Genomic DNA, 19,221 nt, shown 5'->3' with positions numbered 1-19,221 from the left:
GTCAGCGTGTCCATCGGATGGCACTGATTTTTCATGTCATCTCAGTGTTTTGCCACTTCTGCCAGAGATGTCTCTAAAAAATGTTAATTTAAATCATTAGAGCTGCACCTTATGTACTATGAATGTTGACTCTAACCTTGTACCAAAGCTGCATCCTATATGGCAGTAGCAAGTGTCTGACATATGCACAGGAGTATACTGGGCTTGCTCTTTAAGATCAGAGCTATTTAAGTGGTCCTACTGCTGTGATTCCAGTCTCCCTCCTTAACCTGTGTCTGATTGCTCTCCCTTCAGGGCAATTGTCTTGTTCTGTCAGATGCATTTGATTATTCTAAAGAAGCGGTCCATTGAAGACTGGTTAGATTTTATTAGCATTGAACCTTTATGCCAAAACTTTTTTCTTGCCCCAGGTGCTGAAAATAGTTCTGATACAGAGAGTGCTCCATCTCCAACTCCAGCAGAACCTGCTAAACCAGCTGAAGAAACTCCACCTGAGACTGCTGCTCCAAAAGTAACCACTGAGGCAACAGCAGAACAAGAGTCTACCGTTAAACCTGCACCCAGCACATCTCCCTCAGCAGCCCAAAGTGTATCAACAGCTGAAAGTCAGGCCCCTGAGCCACAGGTTAAGGAAGAAATAAATAATGAAGCAGAAGAGCCTATGGAGGTTGACAATAGAAGCCATCCAGCTGAAGCTAAGCCTGTGATTACTCTTCCAGTGCATACCAAAGTAGAACCTGTAGAGACTGAGATGAGGCTACCAGAGAACATTCAAGTGAAAGTAGAGAGTGATGCCAAAGAGAGAGAGATGGAGAAACCCAAGGAGAAGTCTGAACCTGAGGAAATGGACTATAGCTTGTCACAACAAGTTAATACAGCAAGACAAGAGTCCCATTCAGATAATGATTCAAGTGCCACCTGCAGCGCTGATGAAGAAGTTGATGGAGAACCTGACAGACAAGGGTGAGTTTAATTGTTTAGCATCCCACCTATGTTTGGGGTATGGCTGACACCGCTGATGGAAACTGAAGTCTTTTCAGTGTGCTGGTGGTGCAGTTCCTGTGTAACCATAGCACAGCATCAGAGGCAGTGCTCCCTCCCTCTTAGTGGGCTTAATATACATGTGGTACGAAGGAGAGATGTTAAATGTCAAAGGTATCCAGTGTCATGGTTCTGCATGTGGACTCTAGAAGGGTGCAGCTGATAATGTTTCTCCACTCTCTTCCCTCTTAGACACTCTTTCCACATCACAAATATATTAGCCCTCTATTGTCCACTGCTGTTTATTTATTCCGTGTGGATTAAATCTATCAAATGCTTCTTATTTATCCTTTTGCAAAGCATTCTTTATAAAGAAGGTTCTGTTCTTGCATATAGAAGCTGCATGCAAACACTTCTGGTTCTGGAGATTCTGAACACTTTTTATTCTTGTGTGTTACCAAAATACAGCAACATCTGTTGCTTGTTGCACCAGGTGTGCTGTGGGCCCAAACACAACATGATTCTGATGTTCCAGCTCTTTGTCCAGAGTGTTTCATTGTGGTGTGTGTTTGGGTTTTTCCTGCAAGTGGGAGGCAGACTCTTACCTGTGAATATCAAATAAAAAAAGTAGTTTATACTTGGTCTTTTTGATGATATTTTTCTCTTCCTTCTATCTCTTTTTGCAGTATCTTCAGCAGGGAGTCAAAGCCCTCACTGTTAAATCCCCCTGGATCAATACTGGTATCATCCACGATAAAGCAAGGGCAGATGGACCTGCAACAGCTTCACCACCGAGCTGCTGTCATTCCACCGATGGTATGGGCTGTTACTGTGATATCTGAAGGAGTATCTGTTGTCTCTAAAACTAGTTGCAGCACTAAAGCAGTAAAAAAATAATCATGACACAAAGACATTTCTCATTTGCTTTGTTGTCACACTTTTGAGGAGGAAAGTAAGTTAAGTACAAATGAACAACTAATAGCTTAGAAACAGGCATGAGCCATTTGAACATCCATAGACTGCAGCAAAGACACTGAGCATGACAGTTGCTTCAGCAGGTATCTGTGTGGATGTCCCTGATGTTAAAGCCTTCCCATCCTTGCAGGTTTCTTGCAGTCCCTGCACTGTCCCTGTGGGCACACCAGTGAGTGGCTATGCGCTCTATCAGCGGCACATCAAAGCGATGCACGAGTCAGCGCTGCTGGAGGAGCAACGCCAGAGGCAAGAGCAGCTGGATATGGAGTATCGAAGTGCTGTGAGCCCTTGTGGCACTTCCAAGAGTCCTAGTGTTGAGTGGGAAGGTAGGCATGTTGTGGATATAACTCTGCACTCTATCACAGAATCACAGAATGCTAGGGGTTGGAAGGGGTCTCTAAAGATAGCCAGTCCAACCCCTCTGCCAGAGCAGGACCACCTAGAGCAGATCACACAGGAAAATGTCCAGGAAGGTCTTGAAAGTATCCAGTGAAGGAGACTCCACAACCTCCCTGGGCAGGTTGTTCCAGTGCTGTTGTGTTACACTGTTGCTTCATTTGAGAAAATTTACTCTCTTACTCATTAACTATTGTTTTCTGATTGCACTTGATTGAAGAAACCTAGAGAGCTTGAAGTCTACTATAGAAATCTTGCTGCAGCTTCAGTGTTGGAGACCTTGTAGCCCCTTTGGATAAGGCAGAAAAGCTGGGCAAAAAAGAGTTGTTGCTACAGAGATTCAGGAAAATTAGGCATGGAGGTGAGAGGACCCCAATAACTGCATGTTCTTGGGGAGCCCCTTTAAGAAGCCAAAGATGAAAATGGGAGAGAATTGCTAAAGGAGTATGAACACAATTTAAAAAGGAATGTTTTATTGCACTGGTGTACACAGGTGGACATTGAGCCCTGGAGTAGGGCACCAAAGTTTGGTAGAACAGTCACACTCTAGCCTGTCTGTCCACAGGAGAGCTGTGTGAGAGGTGCTTTCCTCTTGGGAATCTGGTGGTTGGTTGCTCTTGTGAATATAGAGGATACTTGGAGGCAGGCTTTGAACTGAACTTGGCTGTCAGGTCCTGTGTTTCCTGTATGTGGTTCTTAGTGTGACCTTCAGTACAGAGCAAGGCTAAACTGCTCACAGAACCTGGCAAGGTGACTAAATAAGGACATTGCTGTTAGATGCTGGTTACAGGAAAGTGTTTCAGAGGGAGAGTGTCTGTTACATCACCCAGACTGCTGTGTAACAGCCACGGGATGCCTTTCTTAGCTTTCATTGGACATTCTTATTATGCTTTCTGTCTGGTATATTCACCATACTTTTTCTCTGAACTGAAACTACTTGAATTCTGTCAACAGCTTGCAAATTACAAACAACTTAGCAGAAGACTGAGGGGATAATTTGCTGTGCCTGAAAAGCATATGCTGTGGGAAGCCCAGTTCTGTCCTAAGTGTGCAACTTCTACCTCAGCTTCCTTTGCTAGAAAAGGAGTAGGTCCACAAACTGTGTTGTAACAGGGAAATAAACTGAGTGAGATGAATGTGCTGGGTGTTACAGTGTTAGAGAAACCATCCCAGCTTCACAGTTCTGCATTTTCAGATCTTACATTCTTGTGTGTTGTTTCTCTTGCCTCATCACTATTAACAACATGAACTGTCAAGTTCTTTGAAACCCAAGTGTTCTGTGTTTAATATGCATAACAATTTAAATGGTGTTAGGAAAATGCTTCAACTTAATTACTTCTACCCAAAGTAAAATTAAAGACACACAACCATTTTTCTTCTGCCTGTTAAAATAATGAGAAGGGAGCTTGTGGATTTGTGCAGGGGAGGGTCAGATTGGGAGGGGTCTTGGAAGTTGCTTCTTGAGGTGGAAAGTTTGGATTTGCTTAAAAGTACCATTAACTGAAATGCTACCTGAAATAACTCTTGGCATTGGCAGCAGTGTGTCCTGAAGTGTGGGAAAGCTCTGGGGTGAACTCTGCCAGCAGACATGAATGTGGTTGTTGAGGCAGACAGAGAAGGAGTCATAACGTGGTCAATGTAAATGGGTTCTGCAAGCCTGGACATCTTAATTTGAAAACCAGAAGGGGCTGAGATGTCACCAGATCATTACAGCAGCTACTTCCTAAGATATACTGTGCACACAAAGCTTGTCCACCCACAGCTGTGTGCAGCAGGGAGCCTGCAGACTGGTTCAAAGCCTTGTATTGCATGTACCAGAACACCGCCTGTGTTGTGGGGCACCTTGCCACAATAAAGGGCCTGTTGTTGAATTGGTTGATGGTAACCTTGATAATACCATGAAATAAAATAGTAGAAGTTCCTTTAGAAAGCTATTATGGGATGAATAGAGCCATCTTTCTTTGACTGTGGAGGCTAAGGATTCGACTTTGCAGCTGCACTAGACTTGTTCTGGCTTGTAATTTTGAATACTTAAATTGTCCATTGCCAAAGAAAAGGAATTTCTGAAGGTCTGGTGCTGGATTTTTAATGTTCTGAATTTGATAAAAATGTATTTCTCCTTTAAATACCATTGATGGGTATTGGTATTTGGAATTTGATTTGTAACTGCTCTGGCTAAGCAAACAAGGAAGGGAGGGTGGGACCGGCAGTAAGCCTGGCTGAACTTGCTTGTAAACCTGGTTGATGCACAGGTTTTGGAGAGGAACCTTCTTTAAATGGAAATTTTAGTCAATAGTAGACCCTTAAAGGACCTAAGGGATCCAGATACTGTTTTTCACATAGAGAAAGTATGAGGAAGCTTTTCACAGCTTGGATAAGAACAAATTATAGCTGTACCTTAATACTGTTTAACTGAAATATTTAGACCTGCTGAGTACCTCTGGCATTGGAGCAGGCCCTTTGTTAAAACTGTGCTATAAATTAGACCTCTTGATTCCCAATTTCTAATCCAGGGTTCTTTCTGCTAACTTCAACCTCCCCAGGAAAACCAGTGGCCTACATGCCTTATGCTGAGGTCAAGCGAGCAATTGAACAGGAAGCACAGGTGCAGAACACAGCAACAAGGTCAGCATCACCATACAGGTTGTCTCCAAGAGAAGTCAATAAAGCCTCTCCCCAGCCTGATCTGAATGCAGCTCGCTATAGTGTCCCACCAGGTAAATATTTGCTTACATATCATAGCAATACTGCTCTTCCCTTGGAAGCTGGACTGCTCTGACTTGGTGCAAGAGCAAATTATTCTCTAAACGCTTCATGAATTAAGAGAAGAAATAACAAAGGTTTCTGTGTGTGCATGCAAATAGATGCTCAGGTATTTTTCTAACTCCTGTGGGGTTGGTTGTTTTTTGTTGGTTTTTTCCCTTGTTGCTGCCTCAACTGCATAATAGGATGATCTGAAAAATGTTAGAACAGCACAGGGACAAAGTCATCAAGAGGTTTTCAGCTTAATACAAATGCCATCGTGTTTGTGGGTGGCCTCTCATCTGAAGGGGGAAGCTGAGGCAAAAAGCAAAGCTATTGCTGTCCTGGACAGTAGTTTCTGACTGATGTTGATTCATGTTATAGCCTGAATGTTTTATAAAACAGGGAAATAGCTGGTAAATGTTAATTCTGAAACTGGGATCATTTCTTTTTCCTCCAGAGTATGATGTCAAGCTAAGAGATGACAAAATCAGGGAAGCGTAGGTTATTCTTGACTCAGCTGCATTCCATTTAAAGAATAAGATCTTTCTTTTAAAATTGATTGTACTCTGGGCTGCTGTGTTTAAAAGCTTAGTTATCAGAGGCTGCAGTTCTACACAGCAACTTTTGTCATTGCTGTTTGGACTTTGATGCCAGGTTAGATATTCTCCAGTTGGTTTCTGTGCCTAACTTCCATGTGGACATAGTGAATTTCAGAGCTGTAAATACAGGTGGATTTTGGCTATTGTGAGGCAATTCCCATCAGAACTTGTCAGAAGAGCTGTGTTATTTCTGTTCTTCCTGTCTCTCTAACAACTAGTAGAGCTGAAAAGTGCTGTCATGTGTAATGCACAATTTCCCCCCCCCAAGTTCTCCAGCCAGCACCTCACCAAGTAATAACCAACATACCCGAAGGAGTCCGCCTGCCAACAACCAGACCCACCAGACCACCACCACCACTCATTCCGTCCTCCAAAACAAGTGTGCCATCAGAAAAACCTTCCTTCATCATGGGAGGCTCAATCTCACAAGTAAGAGAACTGTTCTTTGAAAATCTGTGCTTCCATCAGCTCTTTGCCCTTTCACTACCCTTCAGTGTCTTGTACTCAGTTATGTGTTCACACTTCAGATCTGTACATGCCACCTAAAAGTCCAGGAGTTACAGGTGCCTCAGAAAATAGCACACTTGCTATCCTGCATTTTGGTCCTTCATGGTGGTGGACTGTAGCATTTTAAGACAGATCACAGCAGTATTAGCACCCTTCTTTAAACCCAGATGTGAAGCTTCACTCCAGACAACTGATGTGTAATATATATTTGTTGTTTCAGGGAACACCTGGCACTTACTTAACATCCCATAGTCAAGCTTCCTATACCCAAGAAACTGCAAAGCCATCAGTGGGTTCTATATCTCTTGGGCTGCCAAGGCAGCAGGAGTCAGCCAAATCTGGTAAGAAAAGAACAGCTGACATGTTTTGTGTAGAAGACTCTTTAATAACTCCTAATTATAAAAGAAACCCAAACCTTTTTCTTCTTCTGAATAGCTTCCCTGCCCTATATCAAACAAGAAGAATTCTCTCCCAGAAGCCAGAATTCCCAGCCTGAGGGACTCCTGGTCAGGGCACAACATGAAAGTGTGGTTCGAGGTAAGGAAAGTCAGATTGATTCATACAGCTTGAGAAACTTTGTCAGAGCAGACAGAGAATTAACTTCTACAGCTCAGCCTGCTGAAGCGTTAGTCTTGAGTATTCTGTGGTTAATCTGCTCCCCACTTTCAGAGGTGCCTTTGTAGCTAGCTCCTCCTGTCTGGCTCATTTGAAAACATTTGTTTCAAGGCATGCCCATCGCAAAAAGGATTTGTTCACTAGAGCATAGGCAGAGCAGTACAGGTGAAATCTCCAAATATGTCAAAAGGAAAGAAACTAAATACCATGGGTTCATGATTCCACGTGCTGTAAAAGGCTATGCTAAAAGAGGATATGGTTTAACTGCCTCCCGTGGGTGCTGTTAAACTGAAGTTTTCCCTGTATTTTAGTGTAAACTCACAGTTCTCTCTAGGGTTTTTAATGATTTCAAGCAGAGGAGCCATTTTTTAAATTCCCATATTTATCAGGATGTCTTATTTCAAATCAGGTACTGCAACAATACAGGAGGGAAGTATAACACGAGGAACTCCAACCAGTAAAGTTTCTGTTGAGACCATTCCTTCTTTGAGAGGCTCCATAACTCAGGTACCTTTTTTCCCCTTACCAAAGAGGCTGTAGCAAAGCAGCACATTTAAGCTATCACTATGAATGTATTTGTGTGTCTGAAAAAGTAAATTAATATGACAGAGTAGGAATCATCTTGAAAGAAGCAATTCTAGCACAGCCAGTGCTCAAATCCCACTACTGCAGTCAGCATTACCGTGGTTTCATAGAATGGTTTAGGTTGGAAGGGGACCCTCAGGATCATCCAGTTCCACCCCCCTACCAGGAGCAGGGACACCTTCCATTAGATCAGGTTGCTTAAGGCTTCATCCAGCCTGCTCATGAACACCTCCAGGGAGGGGGCATCCATGACCTCCTTGTTCCAGTGTCTCACCACCCTCACTGTAAAGAATTTCTTTCTAATACCCAGTCTAAATCTTCCCTCTTCAAGCTTAAGCCATTTCTTCTCATCCTATCACTACAAGCCCTTGTAAAAACTCCTTTCCCAGCATGTATACAAGTCTTTAAAGTTCTTAAAATCCCCAGGGCCTTTGGCATACCGAACTGAAGGTTTATCAGCACCTTCCATAGAAACAGCATCACATCTGATTAAAACATCAAAATCTCCCATAAGCAGTCTTGCACAAATGCTGTCTGAAGTCAAAGAGGTCACTTAAGCCCTTATAATTTTTTTTTAATGCTGCTGTTTTGGTTGGTGTGGGATCTGCAGTTACAGAGAGCAGTGGGAACAATTCTCCTTTGGGAAGAGCAGGTTTCATTCCTTTTAATAGCAATAAAAGCTAAAGGCACCGTTGTGTGGTATATGCTAGCTTCCCACGTGCTGTTGTGGGGTAGGTGTTCTAGGTCATGAATACTTTTGTAATATTCTTGTCCTTCTCTCAATATTTTTTTAAACAAGATATCAACTTGCCTACAAATAATTTTACTAATACTTAGATGAAATACCCAGAAGTGTAAGCCCCACTGCGTGATGCAGTCATTGGTGTTTTCGGCCTAAACAGTGTGGTGGGGGTTGGGGGTGTTTTCTGTTGTTTTGGGTTTTCTCCCCTTTCACTGCTTCCTTCTCTCTTCCACACAGATGTTTTGAATTGTGTTTGCTTGGTTTCAATGCAGGGTACACCAGCTCTGTCCCAGTCTGGCATAGCAGCTGATGCCTTGCTGAAGGGAACCATCACCAGGCTGGCTACGGAAGACAGCAGCCCGGAGAAGTGCCGAGAGGAAGCTTCAGCCAAAGGCCATGTTATTTATGAAGGCAAAAGTGGGCACATTTTATCTTATGATGGTGAGTGTGTGTATTTTCTACATGATCAAAGTCAAGGCTTCAGCAGGCTCTGCTTTTTCATTCCTAGCTGAATTATGTCTGCTTCAGTGGAGAGGTGTTAACTTCAGCCACTGGGGTGCCATCTGGGAGAGCTGTTGACCTGTGTATGATGTTGAGGGTATGAGAATTAATGTGATCCAGAACTTGTCCTTGTGTTCTGAACAGTCTTCTGTACTGAAAAACAGTTTTACTATTTCATTTCTGTGCCATTTCTTTTCAGTTTCTCATGGAATATTTTGATTTGAAAGGTTAAACAAGCAAGCTTAAAATGATCTCTATTAAAATCAGCATGAACTTCCATTGAATTACTGATAAATAACTGAAGACAAAAGTTCTTAACAACCCATAAAAGGTCTTTTTACGGAGGAGGTTCAGTGTTACAATATTGTACTGAAGTTCTGCTGCAAAACTGTTAACGATCTGTGGTCTCATGAAAAGTAATGCTCAAGTGTCTTCTTTTTTTTATTGGCCACATTTCCTAACCACACTCTTGTAAATTTTTGCCAGCTATTAAAAATGTTCGTGAAGGAACAAGGAGTCCAAGAACTGCTCATGAAATTAGTTTAAAGAGAAGTTATGATACAATGGAAGGAAATATAAAGCAAGGGATGTCAATGCGGGAGTCTCCGGTGTCTGCGCCACTGGAAGGTAAAACCAGATAGTTCAGGTGTTCTGTGTTTAACCTTCTGCATTGATATCAGATGATTTAGAATTATTTTATGGAGCACACTAAAAGATGAATTGGATTGAAATCTCACACTACTAAGCAAATCCATGTGATAATCACTACAGTCAAAGCACGCTGGAGCTATGGCTGCAGTAGGTAGTAGATTGCCTTTTGTTTGCTGGTGTGTTACCCTCGGCGCTCAGCTAACACTTAACTCCTCTCAGTTGATCTGAGACATGTAACTGACTCTTTATGGTCCCAGCCTGTTGTCCAGAGCTCAGACACCACTGAGTCATGCTCCATGGGCAAACCCATTAGTGGAACATGGGTCTCAGCCATGGCATGGTAACTTGGTAACACATCAGCGTGACCTTTTGCATTCCTGCAATAAACCTCATTAATTATGTCGAGCAGAGGACTTGCACAGCTGCTGGATCCTGCTTCGGGGCATCCCTGAGGTTATTTTCATTTAATAAACTGTAATAAAAGTAAGCCTGCAGAGGTCAAGTCAGGACAGTCTGTAACTTTTCTGATTGGATTTTAAAAATACAAACACAAGAAAATGTTTCATGCCTGAACTGTGGAGTCCAGAGGAGGCCACAAAGATGATCCAAGGGCTGGAGCACCTCTGCTGTGAAGGAGCTGGGGTTGTTCAGCCTAGAGAAGAGAAGACACCAGGGGGATCTTACACCTGCCTTCCAAATACCCAAAGGGAACCTACAGGAAGGCTGGAGAGAGACTTTTCATAAGGGTGTCTGCTTTAGGAACAAGAGCTAAGGTTAATTATTAAAACTCCCTTGTGTTTTTCTAACTATGTTAAAACTTGTAAGAGTGCAATAGCATGAAAACTTGAACTGGAAGAGGGTTTTTTAGGCCAGGGTGGTGTTTATAACATGTTGATACAATGCCTAGCACACTGAGGCTGGGCCCTGTGGGCCCTGCTGTGATTCAGATACTATCTGTAATATGTTTAAGGAAGGGGGGGCGGGGGGGAGGTTGTTTTTATTTGTTTAGTTCTCTAAATGCTGCTCATTTTAATTTTAGGTTTAATATGCCGTGCACTGCCTAGGGGTAGCCCACATGCTGAACTGAAAGAGAGAACAGTGTTGTCTGGCTCTATAATGCAAGGTAAAGCGTTGCAAGGATAGAAGGCAAACATTAATGACATCCTCAAAGGCCTGCATTTCTGAACCTTAAAACTTTTAACTGTGGTAGTTATGTTAAAGGTAGAACTTGCTTTATCAAACAGGTTGTCAGAGCTTAAATCAGCAGCTTTCTGATATGCTGTGTACAAAGCTGGTGTGTAAACACTGTGTTTTACTTTCTTGGGGGGAAATAGACTGGGTTTTTAGTATGGACACTTGGTAATTAGCACTGTGTTGTTTTTAATGAACACTCCCAGTTCCTCAGACCTCTGAAATATGCTATTGCTTTTACTTCAGCATTAGAAGGAACTTGGGATGCTTTCAGTAATACATAAAATGTTTCTTCAGTATTAGTTTTGTGCTGATTGGTTTTTTAGTCTTCAGAATGTGTTATTATAGACTATAGCAAACCAAAGTCCCACTATTATGGCATGTAGTTAGTTACTTATGAAAAAAAGAGACTTTGAGTCATGCTTACTGATCTTAATAATGACTTTCTTACTGTAAAAGGCACACCAAGAGCAACAGCTGAAAGTTTTGAAGAAGGCTTGAAGTACCCTAAGCAAATTAAGAGAGAGTCACCTCCCATAAGGACATTTGAAGGAGCCATTACTAAGGGGAAACCATATGATGGAGTCACTACCATAAAAGAAATGGGTCGTTCCATCCATGAGATCCCAAGACAGGACCTGTTGAGCCAGGAGAGTCGCAAGACTCCTGAAATGGTGCAGACGAGCAGGCCCATCATAGAAGGCTCCATATCTCAGGTAAATACAAGGAGCACAGCTAGGCTTTTCTGCAGCACCTGCCAGACTCAGGAGTGAATCAGGTCAGGATATCTGAATGACAACAGGTGGAGCAGTGCAAGGTCCTGCATCTGGGTCAGGCCAGTCCCAGGCACAAATCCAGGCTGGGTGCAGAGTGGGTTGAGAGTAGCTCTGAAGAGCTGTTGGAGTGAGTCCAGAGGAGGGCTGCAAAGATGATCCAAGGGCTGGAGCACCTCTGGTATGAGGACAGGCTTAAGAAGCTGGGGTTGTTCAGCTTAGAGAAGAGAAGATTCCAGGAGGATCTTACAGCTGTCTTACAATACCTGAAGAGATCCTCCAGGAAGGCTGGAGAGGGACTTTTCATAAGGGTGCCTAGCAATAGGGTAAGCAGGAATGATTTGAAGCTGAGAGAGAGTAGGTTTAGACTGGATCTTAGGAAGCTCTTCAGTAAGAGGGTGGTGGGACTGCAATAGGCTGCCCAGGGAGGTTGTAGATGCCTCCTCAAAACCAGGTTGGATGAGGCCTTGAGCAGCCAAGTCGACTTTAGACTTATCCCTGCCCATGGCAGGGAGGTTGGAGTAGATGATCTCTAAGGTCCCTTCCAACCTAAGCCATTCTAAATTCTGTGATTTTGGCAGCTTTCATGAAATATTTTATGTGTAATATTACTTCAGCTGTAGAGTGCAAGCAAGTGTGAAAGAACTGACAGGTACCAGCCATCAAGATCCAGTTGTATTTTTGTGCTAATGGGACACAAGTGATGAGCTGTGGTATCAGCCACGTGAGTTCTTTAGCAGGATAGAAACGCTGGCAGGATAACTTTACTTGACCTTTTTCTCCTTTCCAGGGCACACCCATAAAATATGAAAGCAATTCTGGCCAGTCTGCCATCAAACACAACGTAAAATCTTTAATCACTGGACCAAGTAAGCTACCCCGTGGAATGCCTCAGCTGGAAATGGTGCCAGAAAACGTGAAGGTGGTGGAGCGAGGAAAATACGAAGATGTGAAGACCGGGGATGCCGTGCGTTCCCGGCACACCTCAGTAGTCAGCTCTGGTCCCTCTGTTCTCAGGTCAACTCTTCATGAAACTCCCAAATCACAGCTGAGCCCTGGGATTTATGATGATACCAATGCTCGGAGGACACCTGTGAACTATCAGAGTCCGATGTCCAGGAGCTCGCCTATGATGAATCGAGTTAGTGAGGGTATGTTTCACCTATCCAGAGTAGGACAAGAACTTGGAATAACTTCTGAGTGTCTACTTGAACGTGTCCAGAGAAGGGCAACAAGGCTGGGGAGAGGCCTTGAGCACAGCCCTGTGAGGAGAGACTGAGGGAGCTGGGATTGTTTGGCCGGGAGAGTAGGAGGCTCAGGGGTGACCTCATTGCCCTCTACAACTACCTGAAAGGTGGTTGTAGCCAGGAAGGGGTTGGTCTCTTCTCTCTAGCAACCGGCACCAGAACAAGGGGACACAGTCTCAAGCTGTGCCAGGGGAAGTTTAGGCTCGAGGTGAGGAGAAAGTTCTTCACCATGAGAGTCATTTGTCATTGGAATGTGCTGCCCAGGGAGGTGGTGGAGTCACCGTCCCTGGAGGTGTTCAAGAGCAGATTGGACGTGGCACTTGTTGCCATGGTCTAGTCATGGGTCTGTGGTGACAGGTTGGACTCGATGATCCTCGAGGTCTCTTCCAACCTTGGCAATACTGTGATACTGTGTGATACTGTGAACTTCATGTTAAACTCACTTTTAAACTGGTTTCTGTAATCTCTTCTACTTTCTTTTATTCTAATGACTTCTCTCAATGTGGAGGGTGGCTAGAAGGGATTATAGAAGGCTGTATGTTGCTCATAGAGATAAGAAAATTAAACCCTGCCCTGTTGTAGCCTGGAGGTGGGAAGGAATTCAGACTCAACTTGGGTTTGATTGTGGATCACATTGGAAGTGTTACTTGCAAGGGTAATAGTTTAAGGGCAGAAGCTCTCCCTGAGTTAGAGGTATCTAGATGAGGAGACAATATGATGAAGTGCAAGTTTTAGTGTTTAGATTTGTCAGCAGAAATAGTTTGTGATATAAAACATTGTCTGTAATTTATTGGATCAGATTGCAGAGTTCCCTAGAACATTCCATGGGAGCCAGTGTATGCTTAGAGGTGAAATCTCCATTGAACAATCTGCATCTTACTGATTGGAGTTTTGTATTGGTTTTAGCTGGAATATCTTCTGGGAAGCCAGCAAATCACGAACGGAAAAACACACTGACTCCAACACAGAGGGAGAGTGTGCCAGCAAAATCTCCAGTCCCAGGAGTTGATCCTGTAGTGACTCACAGTCCCTTTGACCCTCATCACAGAGGAGCAACTCCTGAAGTCTATAGGAGCCACCTCCCTCCTCATTTAGATCCTGCCATGCCATTTCACAGGGCTCTGGATCCTGGTAAATATGTTTGTGTGACTGTTTTGGTTTAGTATCAGAAATAATGTGTGCTTTGCTCAGAAGAGAGACCTTTGAAAGGTAATTTTCAATGGCCAGAGATGATTTGTATGAGGTAATGTATATACACTGTTGTGGTTTGGTTTCAGTTTAGTGAAGAGTTCAATGTCTAACCAGGGAACTTAGTAAAATATTATTGTATAATACCGTGACTTGCTTTTAAAAGCTGCCAAATGGCTTCTGTTTGGGTAAAGAAAAAATAGGCAGAAGTTTTAGATAAGCATTTGTGAAATACATGCAAAGCTTTCAGAAAAGCTATGCAAGGAAGGATGTGGAAGATGCTGTAGAATTAAAGTGTCATCAGGACCACTCTCTTCAGGACTATGATTCATTCTCACTGGGGGATTATCAGGTTCTCCCTGGTGATGTTCAGTACAGCAGATTTCCTTTTAACCTATTCATCAGTCCACTTCAGTGTGGTATTTTAACCTTCTGTAGGTAATTCAGCTCTTTACATCTTCAGAACTTCAGGATTTACATTTTTAATCAAATCTCTTCTCCAATGCATGTCTCCAGTCTGGATTACTTGGCTTTTTCTGTCCACATACAATGCATGAAGTAATAATTGGTATTGAAATGTTAATTTAATACATTTGGCACTAGCTAGAGAGACTTGATAGCTCTTCTCTCTGAGGCTGTATAAACATCTGAATCTTCCCTTTGATATCACTCATACTGCTTCCTCAATCTGATTGATGTTTCCCTCCTTCACCCTCAGCTGCTGCTGCTTACCTGTTCCAAAGGCAGCTCTCGCCCACCCCAGGCTACCCCAGCCAGTATCAGCTTTACGCGATGGAGAACACGCGGCAGACAATCCTCAATGACTACATTACCTCACAGCAGATGCAAGTCAATTTACGTCCTGATGTAACCAGAGGGTTATCTCCTAGAGAGCAAACCTTAGCTCTCCCATATGCAGGAGCAAGAGGTATGCCTGCATTCCCTGGAATATAATATAAAGCACTTGCTTTATTCTGGTGTTTTTTTCCACTAAGCACTTGCTGCTGACCATTATCAATGAACCAGATACAATGTGTGGACCATGAGTTTGTCCTTGAACGGCCATTCTTACAAGTGTCATCTCCTAACAGGCATTATTGACCTGAACAACATGGCTCCCACTATCTTAGTGCCTCATCCTGGAGGAACAAGCACACCACCCATGGAGAGAATCACCTACATCCCTGGTACCCAGCTTACGTTCCCTCCCAGGCCCTACAATCCTGCTTCTCTGTCACCAGGTAAGAGCTGGTGTGATTTGATGATGTCTTTAACTGTCTGCTGTGCTAAGTGACCATCTTTCTTTAGCTTTCATAATGTCCTGTTTTGATGTTTTGTCAGGTGATGCTTTTTGCATGCACTTCTCACTTAGCAAAGGTGTTTTAATGATAGCCTGGATAAGTTAACCTTAGCAGCCAAGGGAGCACTGACAAATTCAGAATTTGCCTCATTCTGTCAGGTCTTTATTTATCATCCTTTGATTATGATTTCAAGACCAGGCTGGATGAGGCTCTGGCCAGCCTGATCTAGTGTGGGGTGTTGGAACTAGATGATCCTTGTGGTCCCTTCCAACCCTGACTGATACTATGATACTACATGTGTTGAAGGGTGGGTTTGGGTCTATAAGCTGTCTGGTTTCAAACTGTCTAGAAACTGTTTTAGTAAAGAGCTGTTGAGCCTTCCACTGCCACTGTGTTAAGCTTTTGTCACTGTGTGTGAAGCTTTTGTCTTCCTAGGTAAGTGAAATGAAAATGTATTTGGGAAATTCTGCTCTAAGTGGATACATTGGCAAGCGCTTGCATCAAATTATGCTTTTTGCTACTTAATTTCATCTTGTGCACCTTTCAGGACATCCTACACACCTGGCAGCTTCTGCAGCTGCAAATGCTGAAAGGGAACGGGAAAGGGAGAGGGAGAAGGAACGGGAAAGGGAGCGGGAACGTGAGCGAGAGCGGGAAAGAGAACGAGAGCGAGAGAGGGAGAGGATAGCCTCAGTCCCTGCTGAACTTTACCTTCGACCAGGTGAGTGCACACTGGGATCACTTGTGGACTCTGACATTGTTTTGTAGCCACTGTTAGCAACATGCAGCTCATTAACAACACACTGCACAGTTAGGTGTTAGTCTGCACTGAAGCAGGTTCCTAATACCCAGCTGTTCTGGTCCTGACAGCAGCTTCTGCAGGTGCCAGCCCTCTTGATCTCTCTACCCCAGCAATGTAGTACCTGGGGAACGGTGTGAATCCCACTTAGTGCCAGCACAACCTGCTTGTCATTTAGAGCTTTGTAAACAGAATGCCTCTGCTTAAACCTTTAATACATACAGTCACATCTAGAGTGATGGAGACAACATCTAGATGTGAAGGAGAAAGCATCAGCACATAGTTCTGCATTGTTGCAAGAGTGATCTATATTTAATCTTTTTGCCCCCCTCCACTGTGTTCTGCAGGTACAGAGCAGCCTGGCAGACCTGGCAGTCATGGATATGTTCGGTCCCCGTCCCCATCAGTTAGAAGCCAGGAGAACATACTGCAGCAAAGGCCTAGTATTTTCCAAGGAACCAATGGGACAAGTGTCATCACACCTTTGGATCCTGCTGCTCAGCTACGTATCATGTATGTTTTATTAGTTGCTGTTGCAGAGTTATCTGTTGTATTATTTGAGCTTCATCAAATGTGTGTTTAACCTGAGGAACACCCTACAAGATGAGGGTGCACCACTGTCTGATTGCTCTTGGAGTTAGTAGAAATGGGCCAGTGCATTTTCACCAGCTCAACTTGGGTAGAAATTAGTGTCACAAAAGCTTTTCTTTGTTGTACACTTGATATGGCTCTGGTTCTCCTTCTCGTGTGATGTAATTCAGATTACTCAATGTTTGCCAACAGGCAGCTCACCCCTGGAGCTCCCTCTATTAGTCAAGGGTTGCCAGCTTCCCGTTACAACACTGCTGCTGATGCCCTTGCAGCACTGGTAGATGCTGCAGCCTCTGCTCCTCAGATGGAAGTTGCCAAAGCAAAAGAGAACAAGCATGAAGGAACCAGGATAGAAGAGAACATGGGACGCCGGTCAGCTGTGGTAACTGAACAGCAGCAGATGGAACAGAAGACACTGGAGGTAGAAAAGAGGCCTGTCCAGTGCCCCTATACATCTGCAAATTTTTCTGGTGGAAAATCCCAGGGACAGTCTTCAACAGTAGTCTATTCAGAGGCTGGTAAAGAGAAAGGACCTCCTCCTAAATCCAGGTACGAGGAAGAGCTGAGAACTCGAGGAAAGACCACAATTACTGCTGCTAACTTCATAGATGTGATCATCACTCGCCAGATTGCTTCAGACAAGGATGCACGAGATAGGGGCTCTCAAAGTTCAGATTCTTCCAGTAGTTGTACGTATCTTAGTAACTATCTACTTCTTTGCTGTCTGTCTTAGCCTTTTAGGGAAATGATGTGAAATGATTCTGGTGTTTCATGATAAAATATTCAGAAGCACTTCATAGATGATACACAGTCTTGGCATGTAGTGGCTCAAGATGTTTGCTTTGCTTGGATTTCATGCTACAACATGAAACGCAGAGTGATAAGGCTTAACCTTATCAGAAGTCAGGAAACCTAAAATTAAATGGTTTATGTTGGAACACAGTTGTGTGGAAGTGTTTGTATCACTATGGTTATTGGGACAAATGTTTTCACTTTCACTGGAATGGAAGCAGTGGTGTTGCTCTGCATGGGCAACAATAACTCTCTGTGATACTGACACCTTACTCCACAACCTGTGCTTGATACTCAGTATCCTCCCACCGGTATGAAGCTCCTGGAGATGCCATAGAGGTGATCAGCCCTGCCAATTCACCTGTACCTGCTCAAGAAAAGCTACAGCCCTATCAGCAAGAGACACCTAAGGCCAGCCAGGCAGAGAGTAAGTTGATAGGCATATGCAAATATGATCACATGTTATCTTGCTTGCATATGCCAATGCTATCTCACTTATATTAACCAGCTTCAGGAGCTCCTAATAAAGTTAAACTGTCTTAGGAGTCTCTAAGTGGCTGCTTCCCATATTCTTAGCTTCTCAGAAGCATTTGTTGGGAGTGTGTTGTTGCAGTGATGTGTGGAATAAACTAAGAGCAAATGTGTTGGAACAGACCCTTGGTATTAAGCAGGGCTCCTTTGCATTGCAGTGTAGCTGATTTAATAAGATATATTTTCAATACATTGTGTAAAATTACTGCACATTGCTGTTGATGCCTATCGTTTTTTACCTATCTGTAAAGCTCAAACTGTTACAGTATAGTTTGCAGGTGAGAAATGAGCTGAACATCACCTGCATTGTGGAATGAAGCTTTATTTACCTATTCTAAACTGTCTTTATTTATCTGTTCTGAAGTGTAAAAAGGGGGAAAGGTGATTACCACACAGGATACCTAAAACCTAAGGCAGAAGCACCTCTGCTTTTCAATTTGCAAGCACACAACTTTCAAACCTTGAAGCTTCTTTTAATTCCATCTTAACAGACTTGACCTTTTCTTCTTCAACTAGATGACCCAAACAGACAGTATGAGGGGACGATTCACCGCTACAGGACACCACAGGAACCCCCTTCACCCCAGCAACCTCCACCTCCCTCTTCCCAAGCAGAAGGCATGGCACATGTGCCCAGGACCCATCGACTTATCACCCTTGCTGATCACATCTGTGTAGGTTTATTTGCTTGCATCTTTTCAGCCATGAGAAGTTCTGTTTTGATGATGAAAACACGTGTTTGGGAATGTAACACCAATTCTGTGATTACTAGTTTGACTTGAGGATGTTACCCAATAATGTATCTGCATTTGTATCATCTCAGTTGTTGCAAGTGCTCTCTTGTCTAGCTCATGAACATGCACACTCTGGCCAGTAGCTGACCAAGATCTCTTTTCTCTTTTACTTGGCTACCATCAGCAAATTATTACACAAGACTTTGCAAGAAACCAAGCAGCTACTCAGGCCTCTTTGCAGCCTCCCACCACTACATTCCAGAATTCCACCCCTGCTCCAACTCCTGTTTCTACCCGGGCAAAGACATCGAATCGCTACAGCCCTGAGGCACAGTCGCCATCTGTCCATCATCAGCGGCCAGGTGCTAGAGTGTCACCTGAAAATCTGTCTGACAAATCCAGGGGAAGGTAATGCATCTGCTCAGTTTTAACTGCAAAATTAATGAATATCCAAATAGGATATTTAGGGGGAAAAAACCAGCACAGTAATCTTGCTGTGGATCTGAAGCAGAGTTATCTTTTGGTCTTTTTAGGCAATGTCTGTCTTGCGCTGGGCTTGAGAGTTGCTTGGCTCCCTAACTTAGTTTAGAACTGTCTTCCCTTCACTTCTTGTGCTTTATTTCCAGTCTTTAGGGGGGTGAAGGTGTTTCATTAATATCAGAGTCATGATGGAGAAATCAAAGGCAGCTTTTTTGAGCTCTCCCAGCATACTAAAGCATGTAGCATCTAGAACTAGACATAAACAGCTATGTAGCGACTGGAATGCAAAGATATGTG

At 43.5% G+C, this 19,221-nt stretch overlaps 1 protein-coding gene across 3 annotated transcripts in view; it reads left to right on the top strand.

The window, feature by feature from the left end:
• The window catches only part of NCOR1 (nuclear receptor corepressor 1), a 67,772-nt gene that overhangs the window by 41,366 nt on the left and 7,185 nt on the right, over nt 1-19,221 (top strand). For all 3 annotated transcript variants that reach the window (XM_068154689.1, XM_068154690.1, XM_068154691.1), the window contains 22 exons: nt 411-963; nt 1,668-1,797; nt 2,087-2,282; nt 4,896-5,069; nt 5,965-6,125; nt 6,424-6,544; nt 6,639-6,740; nt 7,228-7,325; nt 8,418-8,586; nt 9,133-9,273; nt 10,337-10,420; nt 10,948-11,204; nt 12,052-12,412; nt 13,415-13,639; nt 14,415-14,624; nt 14,788-14,937; nt 15,545-15,718; nt 16,144-16,309; nt 16,580-17,076; nt 17,478-17,606; nt 18,227-18,384; nt 18,629-18,852. In XM_068154689.1, coding sequence (XP_068010790.1) covers nt 411-963; nt 1,668-1,797; nt 2,087-2,282; nt 4,896-5,069; nt 5,965-6,125; nt 6,424-6,544; nt 6,639-6,740; nt 7,228-7,325; nt 8,418-8,586; nt 9,133-9,273; nt 10,337-10,420; nt 10,948-11,204; nt 12,052-12,412; nt 13,415-13,639; nt 14,415-14,624; nt 14,788-14,937; nt 15,545-15,718; nt 16,144-16,309; nt 16,580-17,076; nt 17,478-17,606; nt 18,227-18,384; nt 18,629-18,852 — 4,480 coding nt within the window. The remainder of the gene's footprint in view (nt 1-410; nt 964-1,667; nt 1,798-2,086; nt 2,283-4,895; nt 5,070-5,964; nt 6,126-6,423; nt 6,545-6,638; nt 6,741-7,227; nt 7,326-8,417; nt 8,587-9,132; nt 9,274-10,336; nt 10,421-10,947; nt 11,205-12,051; nt 12,413-13,414; nt 13,640-14,414; nt 14,625-14,787; nt 14,938-15,544; nt 15,719-16,143; nt 16,310-16,579; nt 17,077-17,477; nt 17,607-18,226; nt 18,385-18,628; nt 18,853-19,221) is intronic.

This window comes from Melanerpes formicivorus, unplaced genomic scaffold (assembly GCF_026170545.1).
Source record: "Melanerpes formicivorus ecotype bairdi unplaced genomic scaffold, bMelFor1.0.p_v2 SCAF_29, whole genome shotgun sequence".
Lineage (NCBI taxonomy): Eukaryota > Metazoa > Chordata > Aves > Piciformes > Picidae > Melanerpes > Melanerpes formicivorus.
Note: the sequence above shows the minus strand (reverse complement) of the source record. Positions and strands in the feature narration are given on the sequence as shown.